This window comes from Netta rufina (assembly GCF_964035555.1).
Source record: "Netta rufina genome assembly, chromosome: 2".
NCBI lineage: Eukaryota > Metazoa > Chordata > Aves > Anseriformes > Anatidae > Netta > Netta rufina.
Window position 1 is genome coordinate 10,466,995 of NC_140124.1, and position 22,948 is coordinate 10,489,942.

The 22,948-nt window shown below is 33.6% G+C and overlaps 1 protein-coding gene across 1 annotated transcript in view; it reads left to right on the plus strand.

Moving 5' to 3' along the window:
- The window catches only part of DYNC2I1 (dynein 2 intermediate chain 1), a 31,110-nt gene extending 8,483 nt beyond the window's left edge, over positions 1 to 22,627 (plus strand). The window contains exons 7-24 of the mRNA XM_084306886.1: positions 1,265 to 1,322; positions 4,559 to 4,636; positions 5,814 to 6,015; positions 7,657 to 7,759; positions 9,688 to 9,817; positions 10,368 to 10,479; positions 10,856 to 10,950; positions 11,280 to 11,409; positions 12,343 to 12,515; positions 12,947 to 13,109; positions 15,829 to 15,942; positions 16,811 to 16,872; positions 17,966 to 18,017; positions 19,341 to 19,401; positions 19,668 to 19,764; positions 20,031 to 20,162; positions 21,100 to 21,323; positions 22,407 to 22,627. Of these exons, the coding sequence (XP_084163012.1) occupies positions 1,265 to 1,322; positions 4,559 to 4,636; positions 5,814 to 6,015; positions 7,657 to 7,759; positions 9,688 to 9,817; positions 10,368 to 10,479; positions 10,856 to 10,950; positions 11,280 to 11,409; positions 12,343 to 12,515; positions 12,947 to 13,109; positions 15,829 to 15,942; positions 16,811 to 16,872; positions 17,966 to 18,017; positions 19,341 to 19,401; positions 19,668 to 19,764; positions 20,031 to 20,162; positions 21,100 to 21,323; positions 22,407 to 22,578 (2,158 nt within the window). The 3' untranslated portion in view covers positions 22,579 to 22,627. The remainder of the gene's footprint in view (positions 1 to 1,264; positions 1,323 to 4,558; positions 4,637 to 5,813; positions 6,016 to 7,656; positions 7,760 to 9,687; positions 9,818 to 10,367; positions 10,480 to 10,855; positions 10,951 to 11,279; positions 11,410 to 12,342; positions 12,516 to 12,946; positions 13,110 to 15,828; positions 15,943 to 16,810; positions 16,873 to 17,965; positions 18,018 to 19,340; positions 19,402 to 19,667; positions 19,765 to 20,030; positions 20,163 to 21,099; positions 21,324 to 22,406) is intronic.
- Positions 22,628 to 22,948: the final 321 nt, after the last annotated feature.

Genomic DNA, 22,948 nt, shown 5'->3' on the forward strand with positions numbered 1-22,948 from the left:
TCTCTACTTAGCTGCTCCACTGGATGATATCTAGTTGTTGTAAAAGGGGAAGGTTGAGGTTGTCCTGATTAGGAAGAGTAAATTTTAGGGTAATGTTTCCATTTTTTTATTTATTAGCAAATGGAAAATCTCTTTTTGAAGTTTTCTATACATTCTAGTTCCCTTTGCATTCTTTAATGTTTCGGCCTTGTGAAATTCCTATACAGCTTTCTGAAGTATAACTCTCTGGGTATTTCATCAGTCACAATTCTTGTTCCTGAATCCTAGTTTAGTTTCCTAGCTCAATAGAAGACAGCCATGCTGGTGTCTGGGGACACTGACAGAGACAGTGAAGTCCCTCCTGCTGTTGGCTAAGTATAATTACAGTTTCTTAAGAATGGGACAAATCACTTCAGTGTTAGTCAGTTTACACTGTGGAAGTATATTCCTGTGAAAAGAAAACCGAAATAAACCCTCTGTGTTGGGATGCTTCCTAGCAGCAGCACTCAGCTGTGTCAAGCAGCACGGACTACAGAAGGTTGTATTTTGCAGCTGTTGCTGATGGGGTGCTGTGGGGTAGACTTTGGCTGTGCATAGCTGGTAAAAAGGAGTTAGCTATTTCTGAATGGTATTATAGCATATAGGAATGTCCCTAACTCCCAGTTCAGTATCCAGCAAATTTTTATTGTTGCTTTTTCATGTTCAATCATCTGTCCAAACACCAGTATATATGACCTCTCACTCACTTAAGAACTCAGAACGCTCCCTTCTTGAAGTCTGATACTCAGCTTCTGAAATAATCAAACAAATCGCTACAGAGGTGGTTGCTGATCTGCTCCTCCTCTCTGGCCCTGATTGTATTGTCCTCATAAATAAAACCCCTCAATGAAACACCAGGTTTGAATGTCAGTCTGATTTACAACTTTAGAGCATATTACACCAGTAATCTTGATCTACAGTTGGCTGCAGATATTAATAAAACTCGATGTGTAGGTTTCACATTTTTTTCTCTTTAATTTTTCTTTTGTATTGATGCAATTATAGGTGTTACACTTGAACAAGTTTTTATTTCGATTCTTGGCTGATTAATCACTTGCTTTTTCATTATCATTTTATATCATAAACAGATCTATAAAAATTATTTGTAGAAATATATTTTTTTTAATTTTTCATTTTTTTTATTTTGTGGAAAAAACAGCAATTTTTTCTTAAAGAAAGCAAACAAAATAAGCCCAGTGCTTTCTTCTGAGTTAACAAATGAAATTTACATTATCTTTTTCAATAGGACTGCAAAAGATAAAGAAAAAATCAGTGAAAAAGAGAGAAGGGACACAAGGCAAGAGGTAAAACTATTTGGTTTTGGATCTTAGAATGTTGTGATTTTCTTGCAATTAATGACAGTTACAATAAGTATTTCAATATGATGATATTCTAAGATAAAATAATGTTTATGTATATTGATTGATCTTCAGATATTTATTAGTCTCTCTTTATGGATACAGCATTAGAAAACAGATGTATTCTGTATAAATTTGCCAAGCGTTAAAGGTAGCTATCTACTCAACTTTATGTCAGTATCTTCTACGCATGAAAAGTAATTCTCAGTAGGTGGGAAAAGTTTAGACATAAGTAATATAAAAGATGTACACATACCTATATTATATCATTTCTTTTTATAAACAGCAGACATAGGCAAATAAAATGTAGTGCAAGCCAAATAAAATGCAGTTAGCAATGTAGTTTGTATCTGTTACTTAAAAACAGTTGCCATAAGAGAGAGGAAAGTATTTTTATAAATGGACAGTTTTTAAAAATTGTTACTTACCTAGGTTTTCAGCAAGTGTAGAAGTCAAGCTGTATAGATTTGGGTTAATTTGGACTAGTCTGTGCAGATACAACCTAACTTTATCATAAAAAAAATAAATATGTATTTTGAACTGTTTGTAACCATCCTCAAGAAGCCAAATTCTCTTGGAATGTTGTAGGATTGTGGTCCTGATCTGAGAAAATGCATTAGTACCGACTGAAGACATGCTTTTCTGTGCTATGGGCAGAAAGTTATCTTTCATATATCTTTCAGCCATATATCTTGCAAAAACATACTAACTTCTATTAGCTTTTATGCCATGAATATGTCTATTTCAAGGCTGATCTAAGACCTCTGTTATTCTTTCCTTCTAATTTCCAATACGTTTCTATTATTATTGCTTTAGGACTAACATTAGTTCAAATACTTTTTTAGGGTTTTCTTCCCCTGTGAGTTTGTAGGAAGCAAGTTCGTTCGTTCTCTGACTTAATTTTGCTGACCTTTACAAGCCAAATTCTTCATTCCTTTCATCATCCTAGCAGCTCTGTATTTCAGTTTGCATTGATTTTTCTTGAATATGGGTGGCCAGACTTGAACTCTGACTTTTCATCGGTGCTTCACGTAATATTGTACGTGACATAAATACTTACATGTTCCTAAAAGAAGCCTTCCGATGTATTCTTTGACTTAATTTGAATGGCTTGGCTCTTATCCCTGTGGTGACTAATACATTCAAACTGTTCTCTTCCTCTGTTGCTTCCAACAGCTGAGGTCCAGATTCAGCTCACCTTTAGGCATGAGTTGTCTGCTGAGAACCTAAATTTCCCTAAATTGCCTCTGTAATTTGTGGGGAAAAATAAGGAGTTTGGATTTCTTTTCCGTTAACTTCTGTTTCTTCATTGCCAATGGGAGGCAAACCAGGAGGATGAGATGCTTACTTGGGAGCTAACTCAAAAGGAATAATTGTCAAATTCTATGGGTTTGCACTTTTTTTTTTTTTTTTTTTTTTTTTTTTTTTTTAACTATTTGTTACTCCAAATGCCAGAGTCATTTAGGTAGTCCAGCTTGTCTTCCTCATCCTGCTTTGTGTTGACAGTATATTCTCCACAGGCCTTTTAAAGTAGGAACTAGCTGTGGTAGGGTGATTCTGATTTCCTATGAGAACTTAAGAGTTTCTTAGGAGGACAGTAATATTTTGACAACTACTGACAGTTGGAGGTTTCTGCTATTTAAAAACTACATGTGCAAAAGATGCAGTGTTATAAACATATGCGTTAATAAAAATGAAAGCTCTGTATACAAAGATTCAGAGATGTTAGTGTAACAAAGAATATATCTATATGTGTATTACTACGTTTATTTTCACTAAATGGAGTAAGGAAAAAAAAAACATTTCCATATAAGCTAGTTACTGCTGGGTACCTGCAACCTTACAGGCAGAAGTAATTGGGGAAATCTTGCCCAATTTCAGCCAGTTTTGCCCAGATGGTCAACCTGACAAATACAATCTATTCTTGATCCCAAGACTGATCTGGGAAATGACTCAAAGTGGCAACCAGAATGACTGAAGTACTGTAGTGCTAGGAGTCTGATATCAGGCTCTGAAAAACAGGATATCCGTGTTAGCTGCTTATACTTGCATAATGTCTCTGTTGCTTAGGAGAGGAAGGCACTACATTCTGTGAAAAGTAGATGGCTATGATCATGCTGTAGTTGCAGTTGATAGAATAGGATTGCAGGTGTTGAGCTAGTCAAATTGCTGAAATAACCACAATGAATTTCATGAGTTTCCAATTTCTGGTCCTGGCAGGGACTGGAAAGATAATGGATTTCTAGAATGAAGCCTATTATCTGAGACAGAAAGCTCTTGAACAGTCACGAAAGGATCAAATGTGTGCCTAACTTGGTGTTTGACAACTAGCTGTTATCCTTGGATTATAAATGAAGAAGGAAATAATAGGTGCTTCTGGATAATTTTCATAAAACCTCACATTTATTTTTGTTTTGAAGTCTGTTGAAATCCCTTGCATGTAGATAATTTAATTTATTACTTGGAGGAGACTACTGAAGGAAGAGGCTGAGTAAGGATTTGATATATTGGTGTGTATTGTTTAAACTCTTTATTTTTTGATCATGTTAGGGTAATTACCTGATGTTATTTTAATCAATAAGTTAGTGAAAGACAGCTTCTTTGAAGTTATTTCAGGGATGCCATAAATCTTATTGCAAGAAAATAGTAGTAGATAATGCAATGTTAACAAATTTATTTATGTATAAAACTTATTTTCTCATTGCATCCATATATCTGTTTTCCTGGTTCCAACATCTGCACTCTTTTATTATCAGATAGAGTCCCTTGGTATTATTTAGGTGTAGAGATAGATATTTTGGTGTAATCCCCTCAAAAATTCAACAGTCTTATTTTGCTGTTACACTATCGTGAAAGCTACTGTATACTATTGAATTTATAGGCAACAAATCAGTTTTTGTGTCTTTTCTGATAAAATTACAGGTGGGAAAAGCAGTTGTTCCTCCCAATGTAGAGCTGAGTTCTCCTTTGTCATCTTAAATTATTATTTTACATCAGTAATAATCACTAATACAGCTTTTTTGTATTTCTAAACTGAATTTGTTGCATATTTTTGTGAAAATGTAGAAATATATTTCAGAAATAGAACAACTATTAGTCTATCTTTATGCTAAGATTTAGGAGATTAAAAAACTAATTCTTGATAAGATTATGTAACAGTTTCATTTATTACTTTTGTTTAGGAAATTAAAGATACACACATCTATAAATCAGACACAGGATTTGATAACTTCTCAGAAAATTATGAAGATGATTTTGAAGTAAGTAAAAACATACAATTGTCCTTTTTGAAATAATTCTTAGGTATCAAAATAATGGTTAATTTTATTAATAGAAATGAAAACTACAGGTTGTTGCATGGTTTTTAGTTTTACATTCTGGGTAACAGTGACCTTAATGTGTCTAACTAAATAATATGTAAATACACTGTTATGTTGAAACTCTCTGCTATATACTTAGATTTCATTGAAGGTTGGGAACTTTCTCTTTTGTTGAAGTCTTCATAAAATTCTTTTTCTATCTTGCTGGATTTAAATTATTTAAATAGTTTACTGTGAAAAATGCTGAATATTTTAAATAATGGCATCAAATTATCAATTTAATTAGAGAGAAAAAGCCTCATTACTTTTCATTGAAAAAAAAAACTTTGGAAAAGGTATTGATGCATGGCAATCCCTTCACTAATTTGTTTAATTGGATTCCCATTTTTAGCTCTCTTTTGTTTACTTTAAAGTTGAGATAGAAGAGTTTGCAGAGTGAGCTTTCATTGCTAGCTGAACCAATGACATTGTCATCTTTGTTCAGCCAAAGTAGAATTCATCTCCACTTTGGTTATGTATGATGTCTGCCATTGAGACATTAATTACATTCCCTTTGCATTCAGTGGAGAGAAGAAAGCACTTTTAGGCTTCTTCATATCATTTGTGAGATGCTTACTTCAGCATGAGACAGATTGTCTTAGCTGTGCTCCAAAGAATTATTAAAGCATGTGTCTAAGCATGCACTTGCAAGCAGGTAGAATGGAAGTTATGTAAATTTGAGGGTGCCGTTGAAGGGCATCTTGAATTTAAACTAGCAAATAACTTTATATGTCTCTGAATCATTTATTCTGCTGAACACCATTATGTTCTTTCTTTAAAGAACACATAACTCACCTGAACATATAGTTCCTACTTTAGGATACTAAAAAAAAATGTCTATTTTGGGCAGTGAAGGACAACATTGGGGGATTTTCTTTTCTCAGTTAAAATTGCCACACAATCAACACGTTATTGTTTTTATATCAAATGGTTATTTTCAAGTGCCTTTCAGTCAGAGGGTTGTAGCCATCTGTATGATAATTTTGTTTTACTGTTAGTGCATTTCATGATTTGTTAAAAAGATCCTGAAAAATACAATATCCGCAATCCATGTTTATTAGTACTATTACTTCTAAAGGATTATGAAGATGATTTTGATGATGATGATGAAGAAGACAAAAGTGGTGAAGAAAGAGATGCAAAAGAAAAACTAGGAGAGATTCCTTTTTCCAAAACATCAGAAATTGAAGAAATTCAAAGAGCAATTAATGCAGAAAATGATAGAATTTCTATTTCACTGCCAAAGAAAATCAAAAATGAAAAAGAGGAACCAATCATGGGTATGTGACTAGGCACCAGTCTTTTTTTTTTTTTTTTTATTAAATGTATGAGTAACATATAAAACTTATGAGTAAACACGCCCCTTCTTCTGGAAGTCTGCTCAAAGGCAGAAATCTGGTCCTTTGGATGAGTCACTTGGGTTTGTGGGTAAGTGCTGTAACTTTTCACATTGCTAAAGAATGATTCAGAGGCATTACTAATCGTTTAAAATGTGAAGTATAAAAATTTACAGACTAACATTTCATATGTCTTACTTTGGTTAAAAGGAGAATGAGAGAGTTTAGATTTTGAAAAATTGGAGGAGTGCTAGGCAGTTTGGGTCTTCTGGTGACGTTAATTGGCCTTCTTTTAAGCAAGGTTGAAGCCACTGCTCTGGTTGTGAAAGTACATCTACTACTTAAATGTGTAGTTTTATGTTACTTTTAAGATGCAGGGTTTTTCTCTGAAAAGTGACTGTGAAATTGCAGTTTTACATTCAGTTGATCTGATACCTCTGAGCGCCCATTCTGTTTATTTAATGAATTGCATCTCTGGTTCCCCTTTGCACTCTCTACTCATGTGAATGGCAGTACAAACTGTGCAAAAAGAATCTTAGGTTTGTACTCCAGTTATCATATAGTAAAGCAGAACTAACACAGTGATGGAAGAATATAGCATGGAGTTTCTCTAAGTTTTTACAACATTAATACATATTCAGTTAAGTTGTTATTGCAAGTCAGAACCACTCTTGCAATATGGATTTCTTCTTGCAGATTTCTCTGTTCTTATTATTTTTCTAATAAACACGTGGAATCAATAACAGAGTTGAAACTCTAGATCTAATAAACAGTATAGAATTCTAATAAATAATATATTAGAATATATAGAGAGAATATATATTCTGAGCTATAGCACTTACTGCTGTACTGTAAATTACACAACAAATGTATTTGACAAAATGTTCATTGATCATTCTAATAATAATTTTGGAAGGTTAAGAGCACTTTAAAAATGCTACCTAATAAAAGCAATCTTCCTCAAAGGTAGTGAAACATCATCAGTCCTGGATGGAAGTTAGATATTAAGGTCAATTGGCTACGATCTAGCCAGGACAGCAAGTAAAATCAAGACAACATCAGATACTGGACTTACTCTATTAACTGCTGCTTTTAAAACAACAGTTTTCAATGTTTTGCTTATTCATTCAAGGTCATCAGTTATATTTCTGTTGATGAGGTTCTCTGGTAGCTGTAGAGATGACTTGAGGTGTAGTATGCACCTGGTGTAGTGTGTGTGAATTTAATACAATTTTTAAATTGGTCGTAGGGCATTTTACTGTATACAGGGTAACAAGGGACCTGCTAATGACAGAAGAAAGGAAGAGTCACTTTCTGCATCAAAGTCTTCTAAAAATTAAAATTACAATTGTCAATCATCTTGATTGACTGCTAAAGGACCAAAATAAGGGAAAAAGACTGTCTCATCACTAAAGTTAAAAAGCTTACTGTACTGATAGTGTGCTAGAGGTTGTGTAATGTGCAAAGTAAATTTTTTGGTAGCTTTGTGGTAATAAATCTGTTGCTTTTTGTACTTGCTTCTTTACATTTTAGTGCAGTGTAAAGTGTGAATTATAACACTAACAACATTTTATAATATCACAGAAGGGCAATATCCTCCTGCCAGAAACTCGTTTTGTGGAATATTCATGGATTTTGAAAAGGCAAATCAGCGACAAAGTAGCAGAAGTGTGGCTAGTAAGCAGAAGTAAGTGTGTTTTAAATAATCCATATAAAATGTCATCTCAATATGTGATTTGTCATTTTTTCATATTTGAAATATATGAAGTTTCCAAACTTGTGGGTTTTAGAGTCAAAATATAATTTTACAACCTAAAAGTAATTAGTTAAGTAGGCTTTCTATATGTCATTTTACAATGGAAATTTATCTGCGTATTAGTTTGTGTAGCATTTCATTACAGAATGAGTTGCCAGCATTGTTATTTCTCTGTATGTTTCATCAGTCACTTAATTAGATACCAACTTGCAGTACTAAAGAGCAAGCCTTTTAGCTGTTCTTGGGACTCTGCAGAACTATAATTTCTTGAAATATTCAAGATACTATATGGTATATACTGTTGCCAAAATAGCATATTACCTTTTAGGGATAACACCAGTTGGTGTAAAAACATGTTATTACTGATTTAAAATTGATCTAGATTTCAGACTTATATGACATATCTGTTTTAAAGAAACAAATTGATGCCTGTTTCTTCTGGAACTTTCTAGGAGTTCCTGATTTATATGGAGCTTCATATGTCTCTCTGATTTTCAGTTAAATCAAATGGATGTATAAAACCAAGAACATTCAGTGTTATTGTTAATACTAGATTTCATTGCTTTGTGGCTGTTCATCAGTGGCTGATCTTCACATAAGGGAAATGTTATTGTCTAGGCTAACTCATCTTGCTTAAATTTATATGCCTAGATTTTATGCGAGTTCATTGGCTAGGCTTTCTCTTTACATAATGGAGAAAGATTACGAAATTCAGTAAGACCTCTCTGTGAAGAATTGCCTTCTGAAATGTTTGTCAATCCCTCTCCTGATTGTGGAGGAAATATGGGCAAGCAGTTCAGATAAATAACTTCGGACTACTGAAGTTCAATAGAGTGAATCCACCAATCATAGTCTGATTCAAATGCCTTTCACACAAATCTATAGAGCACCACTGTATAGAACCTATCTTAGATAACTATGTATATAACTTTCTCTACATGCTAACAACATAGCTTGTGAAGGGTTTGTGGAGTTTAATACTGTGCTAATACATTGCTACCAATTAATAGACTGAAAAGATCCCATAGATGAGCTGTGGCACTCTGTACTTGTAAGTATAATTATAAGGCTTATTCCTTTAATGTACAAATTTGTCTGAATGTGTCATTAAGATTTGTAACTAGGAAGCAACATGCATGAGTCTGAATTATATCTCAGCAATCTGTTCCCACAATAGTTGTGAAAAAGTAGTATATGAAGTGTATGAATGGCGTGAAGAAGAAGTAAAAATAGTAACATGGATAAGACAATGCAATATATATAGTTTAGTAGCAAAAAGGAGATGGGAAAATTTCCTGTATGTACACAGAGAAATCCAGCCTAATCCACTGGAGGAGCAATTCCAGTTCACGTTGCTCTAGTCTATTCCCTTTTTAAGGACTTGTCTTACTGAGAAGAAATTGCAATTAAAGTATGCATCTGAAAGACTGTTTAGACATGTATTTGGTACAGACCCATAATTGTGTTTGGATTGTATTTGTACTAAGTGTATTAGAAAAATCTGAAAGTGGAAGAGAGAGACAGAGAAGTCAAGAAAAATTTCTGCATTGGCTAGATGTCTGTATTATGGCAAGAGCACAGGATTAACTTGTAAACAGACATCTATAATTCAACTCTTGAAATATTATCTTCAACAGTTTTATTACATTAAAATTGATGATTTATTGTGGAAATTGTGACGGAGATTGATTGTTTTTTCATTATCCACACATCCATACAAGTGGAACAATAGTATTTCAGATAGATCAATGGATTTTTAAATAGGTGGTACTGTACAATATCAAGTTGTTTTTCCTGTGGAATAAAACATACTTGGTCTTAACTATCTTTGTATTTCTTTCTTATAATGCTTTCTACAGAAAACGGATCGCAGAACTTCTCCCACTAATTGATCTGGACTTCTCAGTTACTTTTTCATTATTGGATTTGCCTCCTGTAAATGAATATGACATGTATATTAGAAATTATGGTAAAATGAACACTAAACAAGTGAGTAACATACATAGTAATATTTAAATCCTATAAGTTCTTTTTATTGTTTTGGAAAACAGTTTTCTTTGCAAAACAAAGCTACTAAACTAATAGGATAGCTTATTAATAAATAGTTATGTTTCATATGAAATCATTTCAATAAAGCAATAATATGAAAGTTTTTTGGGCCAGATACACCATTTCCTTTCTGTTTTAGAAAAGGAATTTCTTGTTTGCCTTTCCATTTTATAAAGAAGTTTCTGTATGTTTGTGGCTCACTGTCCCAGGTACTCTAGGTTTTGTCTTTACATGTAATGGGAGAAGTTGTGTATTTTTTCAGTAGGGCTAGTACTCTTGTGCAAAATGTGGCTCAATACGCATTCACAGAATGCATACACATGCATGCACACTGTGTCAGCATGCTTAGGTCTGAATTTACAAATAGAAGAGGTTGAGCACATCAATTTTAAAATAAGTATTTAAACTCTGTTCGATTACGTGCTGTCATTCTTCACTGTTACCCATATCACTTTGTCTTTACCCATATTGTTATGTCTTTATACTTTAGGCATATGTTCAGTGTAATGAGGACAATCTTGAGAGAGATGTTCAGACTGAGGAAGTTGAGACGTTGGAGAAGTGGACACAGCATCCAGGAGAAGGTGCCCTTGTATCTGGAGGTAAAGAATGTTTTAATCTTAGTCAATTATGGATGTATGCACATAAGCTTTCTCTTTTGAATCCTCCTAATGTCAGAATTTGTATCATGGCAGGCTGTGTTGTATCAACTTGCAGTTTGGCACTCTGAAGCCCCTGGTGGAATAGGGTGGGGAATAAGTGGCAGAAATAGTTTCCTCCTCCTGAATTTCTGTTTCTGTTGGCAGTGGGTATGATTCCCCATCAGAACTTGTTATTCAGTACTGTAATTGCTGAAGAGAGGTTGATTCCTGCCCCTCTCCTCTTGTTTAAAAATTACATTTTTCTCATGGTTTTCTTAATCGATTCCATTTTGAATCAAGCTTCAAGTTTGTTTTTTGTTGTTGTGTTTTTTCTTAGGTCCCATAAAAAGCCAGGAGATGTCAGCCAATGCAGCTCTAACACCTAAAATTGATTCACAAAGATTAGCAAATTTCCTTCGGTCTGCTGGCCAGGTACACTTATGTACTTTATATCTTCTGTGAGTTGTGTGCAAGTATACTATACCATGAGATAGATCACTCACAGTACTTGTTCTGACTAATTTAAATAAATTACTTAAATAATACTCATTATCAGTGAGATTTATATCTCTTCAAAGGCATGGAACCAGAGCTATGCAACTTTTACGTCTGTGTTAAGCTGTATTTGCAAAAGTATAAAATTAATAAAAAAGTTGATAAAGGTTTATTAAATTCATCCACATACTTTTGAAAGCTAGAAGTAGCAAAGCTGAAAGATAAGACGACCCTTTTACTTCTGTAAATGTAATTATGTTTGAAAGGTGATTGCTGTTTTGCTAGAGGAAGATCAAGTTGCAACACAGCCCAGGTGGAAACTAAGATCTCGACAAACCAGTCTGTCTATTAGTGATAGCTGTTTCCAGTTAAATACTAACCAGCCATTCCTCCATGGTAAGGGAACTTTATTATACACCTTTTAGTATATAGCGTGAACTCTTCCTTACACTAAGTACCATGCTCTTTGTCATAACTGAACTGCAAACAGCACATATATATGTATATGACATAAAGCTCACTTTATGTCATATACATGTGACATATGTCATAAAGCTCACTTCTGTTTTAATTGTTCTAATCTTGCTGTAACTCGGTGCAGAATGGTTTCAAATGGGTTACATCAGAGCATCCTAGGTGCTGTGGAATCAGAAGTATAGCCAGTGATTAGCATGATATCAGGGTGTCCTGCATATATTTTCTTGCCCTGGTTGCTGAAGATCCATCCCACAAAGTATCACCTAGGTTTCTCGGGCTGAAAATAGGGCCAAAGTTACAAATAAAGCAAGGCCATCGAATGGGGCTTTGAATATCGCCTGATATATCTGAACCGCAGCTGTATCTTTCCCATATAAACAGTGGCAGTTCAGATGAAAAGAGAAACGAAAAATAACACATCTGTAATTGTGTGAGGAAGATCTATTATAATACGAAAACATACATATCCTAACATGAACACATGAGATGAACCAGAAGTCTGGCCTGTGCTGTTTCCTATTTGAGACTTAGCTTAATTTTCTGTGTATATAGTGACATCAGGTCAGACTTCTTAATTGGCTTGCTTATGCCCAGAATAATCAGACTATTCACTTCCTGAATCTATTCCTTTTTGCTTTCTACTTTACTTCTAATTTTGTTGGATTCATTCTGCAGTCCTTCCTCTTTTCTTGTATAGCTTCAAAAGCGATCTACTGTTAACAGAAATATTCTTCATAATTATGTATTAGGTTCTTTGGTTGTTGCTATAGCAGCTAATTATGGTTTTTCATCTGCAATGAATTTACTTTTTTATTTGTTTCTTTGTTTTCTTGATTTTTTTCAATGGTTTAGAGCGGAAAATATCCTGCCTATATGTGTCTCAGGTTCAGAGGCAGGCACTACTTTCTGTTCATGGATTACCTGAAAAAGCAGATGTTGCTTTACTGAAAAGAAAGAGCATCATATGTGTTTGGAATGTCTGGCAGCCATCCAGCCCTCAGAAAGTTTTAATATGTGACTCAGAGGTATGTCTTAACTACATTGTGTAGTCACCCATTATTGAGTAAATTAATTTATTTTTTGTGTGTGTCTGCATGTATATACACATACATATATATTTGTCTTGCTGCAAGATATGGCATCTTCTATAAACACATTTAAGCCTAGTGCGCAGAGTACTAACCTCATTCAATTTTATGCTCTAACACTAGAATTTAGAGAAAGTTTTATTTTTGTTGTTGTTTTAATGTTGACTCCATTCCACGGATCAGATGTTGTCAGGACTTCTTGCTACTCTTTTGAGTGAATTGTCCTTCTGCAGCAAACACCTGAAATCTGCTTTTTTTTTTTTTTTTTTTTTTCCTGGTTTGGCATGCCTAGGAAGAACATATTTCAAGCTTATCAAAAATTAGTCTTTTTCATAATATCAGCCATGTATATTTTTCCTACTCAACAGGTGTTATGTTGCTGCTTTAGTCCCAGTAGAGCAACATTAGTTTTTGCTGGAACAATAGATGGTTCATTGTTGGTGTGGGATCTTCGAGAAGACTCAAGAATTCACCCTCATATGACATTTGGTGAAACTGACTGGACATTTAGAGTTCCGACTTTTTCCACTGGTTAGTATCATTCTGAGACTGAATGCATTCTGATTAGTCACTATGTGGGCAGTGAAACAATTCCACTACAAATTCTACTAACACTGATTCTCAGTAGTCTAGTTTAGGCAGTTCAGATATGATATTTAGTCTAGTAAAAGATACTAATCAATAATAGCTGTAAAGAAATGTTAGCCAGTTAAAATATGCATCGAGCAATGAGAATTGGGAGATGAACCAGATTTAGAACCCAACGGGTGTTGTAATGTTAAAATGGAATACTCATCTACTACCTCATCCGAAACCACTAGATAAACCAATTTTCATCATTATTTGCCTTAATATAGTCTGTTTCTTTTTTAAATCTACATTTAAACCTACATATTAATTTTGATTTAAAAAAATCGAAGTAATTTAAGACTGTAAAGCACATAGTTTTTTCAAACACCATTTAAAGGTCACAATCTGTGCAAATTGTCACCTTAACATTGATGTTTCTTCATGTGAGATATGTAAAGCATATACATGCATAACTTCTGTTAAAATCAGTGCAATGCTACTCCATAGGATCTAGAAAGCTATTCATCTCACCCTAATGTAGATATCTGTGTATGGTTAACTGGATAGATCGTATAGATTAGATTTAGTTTGCTTACAGATCTTTTACAGCTGATTTATATGTAGATACCATTATCTCAATCTTTGCTTTTGAAGCTCACCCTTGTGCATTTCTGAAAATTACCCGTGTAACTTTATCACTTCTGAATTCTATGTAGATAATCTAAATGTTGAATCAGGTTTACGCTTGTTTATTGGCAGTTTATCAATTATTACAGCCATGTATAACCTAGTATTTGTTTAGGATATACATGTACGAGTAATTTTGGGGAATCACACCATTGCAAACAAGTAGTGTAGGCTGAGTGTCAGAGGTAACTTATGTAATGGACTAAGTTGAATTCTAACTCCTATAGTCAAAAGTCCATTACTTTTAGTCTTCTGTTGAAAGGATTCTGAAGTTGTGACTAAACTTTGTGGCCTGGTAGCTCTCTGGTATTAATCTCATGTTGGACCAAAACTTTGCCATACACTTTTCTGTCATCTGACTTGTCATATGAGTAAAATCTCTAACATTGGTGCCAATCGAGAGTCATGGCATGCTCCTTCAAGGTTCCTAATATAGCACCACAGGAAGAAAAAAATAATGTGGTAGTCATTTGTTTCATTATTTAGATACAAGCTAAGTTAGAGTTACTTTCATATTGGGAAGCCAGAAGAAAATTTATTTTTCAAAAGTGTTTGTGGGTGACCTTTCATCTCATCTGTTGACATTTTCTTGTTATTGTATTTCCTTTTTTCTACACCTCTGGTCCTTTAGTCTATGATCCAAAAGTTTTTCTAAACTTTTTCTTTATAATCCATAGGTGACGAATTCAAAAGCTACATAACTTTATTTACAGCATGTGACTGACATGCTAGTAGACCCAATCCTAAATACTTAACTCTGCATGGAATTGGTGTATGAGATTCTCAGTTTATGAATCTGATGGAAATAAATGGGTCTTTATGCTTATTATCATTGCTTTTCAGTGCAAATTTAAATAGAGGAGCAAGTCATTAATCTTACTGAAGTTTTCAATATATATGTAGTTGTATGTTGAGAGACTGGGAATGAGGTGTACATTCCACCAATTTGACTCTTGATTCATCTCAATCATATTTGTAAATTGGTGCCATTTTACTTGTGCCCTTTAATGAAGAATTACATATAACAATAAAGGTGTGTTTTTTCTCTTTTTTTCTTCCTTTTTTTTTTTTTTTTTTAATAGTTTTATGATTGCAAAATGAGACCCTCTATTTATTTAAGTTTCCTTTTCTTTGGTTGAGGAGACAAAAGAACACACACGGGACACGACACACAAACACGTACATGCACAAAACTTCTGTTCACAAACATATTTAATTGCAGTAGTCATGTTAAAGCAAACATTAGCTGATTGTTGATGGACATTAAATTTCTTTTAGTAGATTGAAGACATTTGGTCTTGTGTTGCACAGTGGGCTAGTTGTCATATGCATGTTTACAATATCATGTAGTTGCTTAAATAAGTAAGCAGATTTTAATGCTGTATTCTTAGGAAGCGTTATTCCTTTAGGCTTAAATAAGATTAACCTCAGTGTGCAAATCCAGAAGTCAGGAGTAACTGACAAAGAATACATATTGATATAGCTCTAAATACACATTTATTTTAAAATGTTATTAAAGGGTAAATGCATACTTTTTCATGGTGAACTGTTTGTTTCAGGATAACTACTGTCTGTTAAATAACACTTTATAAAAGCCATTTTCCTTCAATTTTGTCTTTCCTGTTTATTAAGCAGTGATTTATTTTTTCCTCTGTTACTGGTGGAGCATGAAATTAACATAGCTGTCTTCATGCTAGCTCTGAAATGGCAAATTTTACTGAAATGCATTGTACAGTGGCATAAATGATGCGGCAGTAATTTGGAAAATGAAAAGTAGAAACAGAAGGTGAAACATTGATTTGTCTAGTAGTGGTTTGTTAATTTAGGAAAGAGTTTGCAATATGTACTTGAGACTTTTACAAACAAACTCATGAAGTTCATTACTTGCACATTTTTGTAATCATAATTCTCCTATAACCTAGTAAGTGAGTAGGGTTTTGTTGTTTTTGATGAAAATAGTATAGTGTTTACTTTTAATTATTCTTTATTGCAGATGGTGTTCTAAACTCAGTAAACCACACCTCTCCTATAGTAGCAGTGGAACCTGTCTCAACCTCTCTCTGCACTGATCAGAAGTATGGACTCTCAAGCCTTTCTTATCAGGAGGGTATGTAAACTGCTGTGCAAGGGATCAGTCTCAATCTCAATCTTTCTTTAGTATCCAGTAAAACAAATATATCATAGCCAAATTCCAGTTTATAGTTGCATTCTGGCTTCTAAGTTCTATGTAGTATCAATTACAAATAACATTCACATTTACTTGCTGTTCTCATTTTCATTAAATGTTCATTCAGTGCAGTTTCACATCTGATAAGTGTTCTTGTTTGTTAAAATGTCTCTTTTTAAGATATTTTCTTCTTCCATGATAAAATAAGTTACCACTCAAAAACTACCTTTAGAAAAGTCCTAGTCCTACTGTAATGTCCAGAAACCCTATCTATTATCTGTGCAGCAATTTGTGTGTATCTGACAGCACATAAAATGTGTGACTGTCATTGACAGGCCTTGCTGTGTCTTCTGCCTAAATTTTCTTATGACCAACCTTTGCAAAGAAACTTTCATACTCATGCCTCCAAATTCTTAGGCAGTGTGCTAGAGGAAAGGTCATTAATGCCATTGCAGATTTTCATTTTGAAAACCATAATTGTCCAAAGAAATGTTCTACACATTGCAGGTTTTACTAGATTTCATTTACATGTATTACATCTTAAGTTCTGTTCTGAAGTCCATGCAAAATCTAGATACTTTAAAAGACGTGAACAGAGATCATCTGCCTTTCCTATAGGTGAAATTGAACACACTAGTTTCATGCCTTTTTCTTATTTGATAGAATTGGGGTGCTTTATGTAGCTAAGAGGAACACAAAACTTTTAGAAAACATATTAGTCTAGCAAATGTTTAAAAACCTTTGATATCGCTCAGGATGAAGGTCAGTTTATGAATATGTTCTGTTACTGTTACTGTTCCTTCCATAGAAATGTCAGGCCCTCCATTTCAGATAGCTTCAATGGATGAAAATGGAATCCTCAATATGTGGGTGAGTAATATATGTATGAAAAGAAGGTGTTACATGTTGGAATAATAAAATACTTCTTGAAATACAGCAACGCAAATCTTGGATTTCCGATGAGAATTTCCTCCCTGAAAACTAGCCATGCTATTGGAATTCTCTTCAAAATCTTTGACCTGACTCCCTAATGCCAGGATGTTTTCTTTAGGCGAAACTGTTAACAGGTGCATGAATTCATGAAAACATGCAAATGGTAGTTCAGCATGTTCAAATATTTCTAATAATTAAATAACGGACCATGGTCCTCTTCCACCCATCTACTTTATTTTATTTGAATCACAGTGGTTTCAGAGATTGTACTGTGAGAAGTCATATTTGTAATTATATTAAATAAATGTTCAAGAGGCAAAATGTGAAAATCTGTGGATAAGATAACCCTGCCTAAAATATGACAGGCAGGTAAGCACCAGGTCTGTTGCTCTTAAATACTGTCCTGACAGCTCTACTTTCTATCGGATGTTTTCAGTCTTCTGTTTTTCTGATTAAGCTTTGGCCCAGGTACCCCTGAACCTGTTTTTCACATATAAGTTATCTTGCTTGAGGAACTGAATAGATACGTGAATATTAAGGGGATAAAAGTATTTCCCTTCTGTAGCACTAGTTAAGTCCCTTAAAGCTCTAAGTAACTTTAGTAGCAGTGGGTTTGAGCCAAACAGACTTTCAATTGGAGTTCATGGAAAGGTGGTGAAAAACACAGGAAATATGTTATAATTCCTTACTTGAGGGATTTAGGCTGTTTTTTTTCGGTTGCCAATCAAACCAACATGATGTCAGCGAGTAATTAAGTATAGAGGGTGACTTCCCATTTTCTGCTGCCAGTAGGGAATTTCCAGCAGGCACATGCAACTGTTTTTAGCATTGCAGACGTTAACAGAGGATAGAGAGTCTACCTGCAATCATTGTAATGTTAGACTTAACTCTAAAGGAATATTTAGATGGGTATGTCATCCATTATTACAGATAGTTAAAAAAAAAAAAAAAAAAAAAAAAAAAAAAAAAAAAACCTTTAAAGTCTGGTAAATACTTATTTTTTTAATAATGTTGAATATTGACTTTTCAGGTAGTTGTAGAATTAAAGAAAGTGGATTTATCTGGTTCACAAACTGATTTAGGTAAGTACTGTATAGTAGAGATAGGATAAAGTGCATGGATTTTGAGATGATGAAGTTCCTAAAGAGGAGGAAGAATTAGTGTTGACATCAAATGGTCTAGAAGAGGACAAAATTGTTGAGAAAAAGATCCATCCTGAATAGGACATATATCTCCTATTTTGGGTTGTAGGTTAGGTATCAAGAGCCTTATCTTCGCTGCAATCTGAATCTTATCTGCTAATTCTGCACTGGCAATTGCTGCCTACCACAGGCAACCACATTTCTTAGAACATCAAAGCAGATACCTGTATCCTCAACAGCTGCTTTTATTTTTTTTTTTTTATTTATTTTTTTTTTTTTTTTTAAAGAGTACAAGATTTTATGTCATACTTGGTACACTTGTTCTTTTTTCAGTTTTAACCAAATTTCTTATAATATTTTTGTTATATACATCTCCATTTTGATAACTATCCTGGAAATTCTCTTCTGATCAAAGTACATTATTAGAAAAAAGATTCTGTCAAAATGGTAAGAAGCAAGTCCACTCAATCTTTGTTGAGTCATCTGAATAACTTTTGTTCTTTTTTGTTCTTGGAACAAACTTAGACCTACTTAGCTGGAAAAGGCTGCCAATAAAATCCAGATCCATTTTTGAATGCAAATATAAACAATGAAGCAATGCTAACAAACTAGAATTATTGATCAGTTTTATATTTTATAATCTCCTGTGCCTTGTCTGTCTATGTTGAGTTACCAGATTTGGATATGTACGTCTGCGGAGAGGTGTATTTTAAAGCTAGGCTGTGGTGATGTGTTGGACACAACTTTGCTTTTGCCAGCACTCGTTTTCTTTTCATCTGCAAAAAGTTCTTGGGTTTTCATAATTTTAATCATTACGCTATTCTCTACTAACAAGTAGCATGGAATAACTTTATGGAAGCATTATTACCATTTCTTATTACCATAGTTCATGGTTAAGGATCCAAGTGACATAAATGTTCATTTTCACCATTGATAGAATTAGGTTTTTTATAAAAAATTTTGCAAGATATTGCATGATCGTATGTGCATACTGAAGAACTGAAACATAATTGAGTTCACATATTTCATTTTATCTGTCCTCTTTCTTTGATTTCTTTCAAATATTTCAACTCTTTAGATTTGAATTCTGAAATAAAGAGTTCAAATGATTTAGGATTCTTATGTATCAAAGCTATTTCTGCAAGAAGCAATTTTACTGTGCAGTATCCTTACATTTATTAGCTTAGGTTTTAATTTGCTGATAGCGCTTTCTTAATGCAAAGTTCTTAAATCAATTTAAATAATTATTTTATATAATTTTAGGTTTAATTCCTGGAGGGAAAGTGAAGTTAGTACATAGTTCTACTATGGAATTGAATAGCAGGTAAGAAAACAAGCCTTTGGGCTTGTGTATCTCATAAAGCTGATTTTTATTTTACACATGTGATACACGTGTATCTTATAAAGCTAATTTTTCCTATACTTTGTTAAGTTACTGTTATCTATTTAACGATAGATATTAAATAATGATTTTTTTTTTTAATGCACACTTTTCCTAGAACTATCAAGAGTTTCTGTAATGTAGATGCATGTCTTCAGGAGAAAATTCCTGTACATTTTTGTTTCCTTTTACCTTTATGTTTTTCATAGCCTTTTCCCAAAAGATGTGCGCCTGAGAACACCCCAAACACTGACTATTAAATTTCTGTCTTCTGATCCTAATCATTTCATTGTTGGAACAAACATTGTGAGTAATATGCTACAATTCATCTCATTATTTTTTTCCGAATGCTGTCCCATTTACTTGGATTTTTACCTGAAAACTATATGTAAAATTTGTAATTTGAAAATATTGCTACAGTCTTTTATTAGCTATTAAGGACCTTTTAAGATAGCTGCTGTGTGAAATATTTAAGTTTTAACTTTTGAATTATGAATTTCTAATATTGATAGTGTAGTTGTGTTTTTTGTTTGTTTGTTTGTTTTAATTCTTTTTCCTTGTGTTTTTTGTAGGGTCTGATAGGCCATGGTACAAGACATGATTTAAAAGTTCTTCCAAAGCTATTCAGACCCCAGGAGAGTGGAATAAGATCAATACGTGTCAATGCAATTGATTTCTTCCCTTTTGGAAAGTCACTTTTTTTGGTATGAAAACACTTTAAATTAATATAAGTTTCATTTTTAATTACCTATGGAGGAAAATTTTTCAATTTGATGTATTTAACTAGATGTTATCGTTGATTTACCTCACTAATTCCAAACTGAAATGAAGGGTAACAAACATATTATGTCCTGATGTGACTTTGGATATGTGAAAGATGGAGGATCTGGCTCACAGAAACAAATGTCAGTCTCGCTGCAGCCATTAACTTTGTAACTTACTCTGATTTACTGAAATTCAGCATTGCTAGCAGGTCTTCTGCTGTGAGTTAAACTTCATCTGTTTCTCACTGTTATCACATATCTCTTAGTGACATAATCATTTTGGAGACAAGATATCTGTGAAAGAAATGTCTGTGGAGCAGCTGTGGGTATTCCATGCCATACTTCCCTCTCCACTTCATGGTTTTGCAGCCAGCCTGCTGACAAGCTCTCGGTGTATGCCTGGCAGCATATGCATCCTACATGTGAACAGTTATCTTCAAATCTAGCCTCTGCAGTTCAAATTGACACACAGTATTTTAATTGTCTGCCTTTTCAAAGTTAATTCAATCTAAATTGGCTCTAGCTCTGGTAGGATTTTCTAAATACCTAGACCTGCATATACTTGTACTTGATCCTCTATTAAATAATGTCTAAATATGCTATGGTTTACATTGGGATTGCCTGAGGTATAAAATGAATGTGTTTGGCTATTGGGTATGTATTTTGTGTCACCATGTGCGGAGTCTGAACTTTCACTTACCACTGTGGAAGTTCTTTCCTTTTTTCCAAATGCATTTATTTAGTATGATACTGACTCCTACAAGTTAGTATTTTTAGTATTTTTCTGCCTGGTGTTTTCAATAATTGATTTGTAGTTTCTATCCTGCTTAGTTTGTCTTCCTCCCAGGAAATATTTTTTTTTTTCCCTATGATACAGGTTGGCTGTTCAGATGGAAGTATTAGATTACACCAAATGACATCAGAGTATCCCCTCATGCAGTGGAATGACAGCACAAATGGCCAACCAATTATTGCCCTGCAGTGGGCTTTAACAAGACCTGCAGTGTTTTTTGTCCTGGATGCATTGTCTAATATTTATATTTGGGATCTCCTGGAAAATGATCTGTTGCCAGTGGCAAAGCAAACTATTCCATCGGAGAAGTGAGTACATTACACTACTGTATTTTTAACAAAATATTAATAATATTATCATTTGGAGTGGGGAATTTTTTGCTTAACATAAAATGTGAATTACAATTTGCATTTCTAACTGTATTTTTTTTAATTGCTTGAAAGAGACACCACAGCAAGTGTAATTTCAGATTATGTTTATATATTATTTTATGTAATCTGACAAGAAATAATGTTAGTATAAATCAAATTCAGAAAGGGTGTTATCAGCGGGATGGATGGATGTCTGTATGTGGACAACTTGCTGTTTGTATGTAGAGAAAAATTTTGTTGCCACTAAAATCACTGGACTGCTTAAGCTCAAAGATAACTTTTCTGAATCAGGATCAACCCTATAAATGTTCAAGATATGTTGGAGAATATTTTAAAATGCCTATATTACCATATGTTTACCAATATAAATATATTATGTTTATTGTCACAAAGTAAACAACATTTTTGGCTAGCATATATTCACCAAGACAAGTCACCAAGACACGGCAGTCACACAAGGCTGTTCCTGTAGTCAGTGTAGAAAACTGAGTATCCTGTAGATTGAGAATTGAAGTTTCTGAATTAACCTTTCTGAATTGAGGATTTTCCTTTCTCCCTGCTGGGTGCCTTGCTGGGAGCTTCTGTCTTCCCCAGGCTTAAGTTAGTCTTGGTGACAATCCTAACTAAAAATTGTCGTTGCAGTTTTGCAAGCTGTAGCGAAGTGCTGCTAGTTTTGGGAGAAAGTAATGCATTTTTTAAGTTGTTATACTGTACAGTTTAGGAAATACCATAAAAAGTATCCAGTTCATTTTTACAAGCTTGAAATAACTTTAAGTCATGATTAGAAAATGATGATGGAATCTGTGAACGGGCAGAACTTCCTCTTATTAAAACGTTAAATGGTTGTGACTGGTTAAAAGCTAAATGCTGGGACTTGAAAGGGAGAAGTACACTATGATGATAAGCAGAAAAGGAAGAATCGGTTAACTATAAATAACTTGCTAAAAACACATTTGAAAAGACCATTTTCTATTAATTTTGTCTCAACCCACTTACCCTCCTCCCTTCTTTTGATTTCAGAGTTGTAACTATGGCTCTGCTTGGAGAACCAGAAAAAACAAATGGATTGTTAGGAGTTGTGCTGGCCAAGGACTCTGGACAGATAGATATTCAATGTGTAAAGAAGAAGTGGGCATTACCTCAGCCTGAGGAATCTGAAAAGCTAAATTTGATTTTGCTGCAGTCCTTTTAGAAGCAGGATATCTGTGTGGGTTTATTACTGCAAAATATTTATGCTTTTTTTTTACCGCAATTAAAAGATTTGTAGTATAGTTTTGTATTTGTATATAACTTGTATATATTTTAAAGAAAATCTGTATATTGTTTCAGATGAAAAAATATATTTTATCTTAAAAAAAATGACAGAACCAACTTTTGCTTATAGTGCTCAAAAAAATGATGAACTGTATTTCCTTATTGAAAGAATTCTAAAAACGTATATTTTCAAAAAAAAAATATATTGGAAATATATTCCTATAAATTATACTACTGTTTTTCATTATTCTACTCAGAAATAAATAATAGCAAACCTTTCTCTGGTTAGCATAAAACTGTGCTCCTGT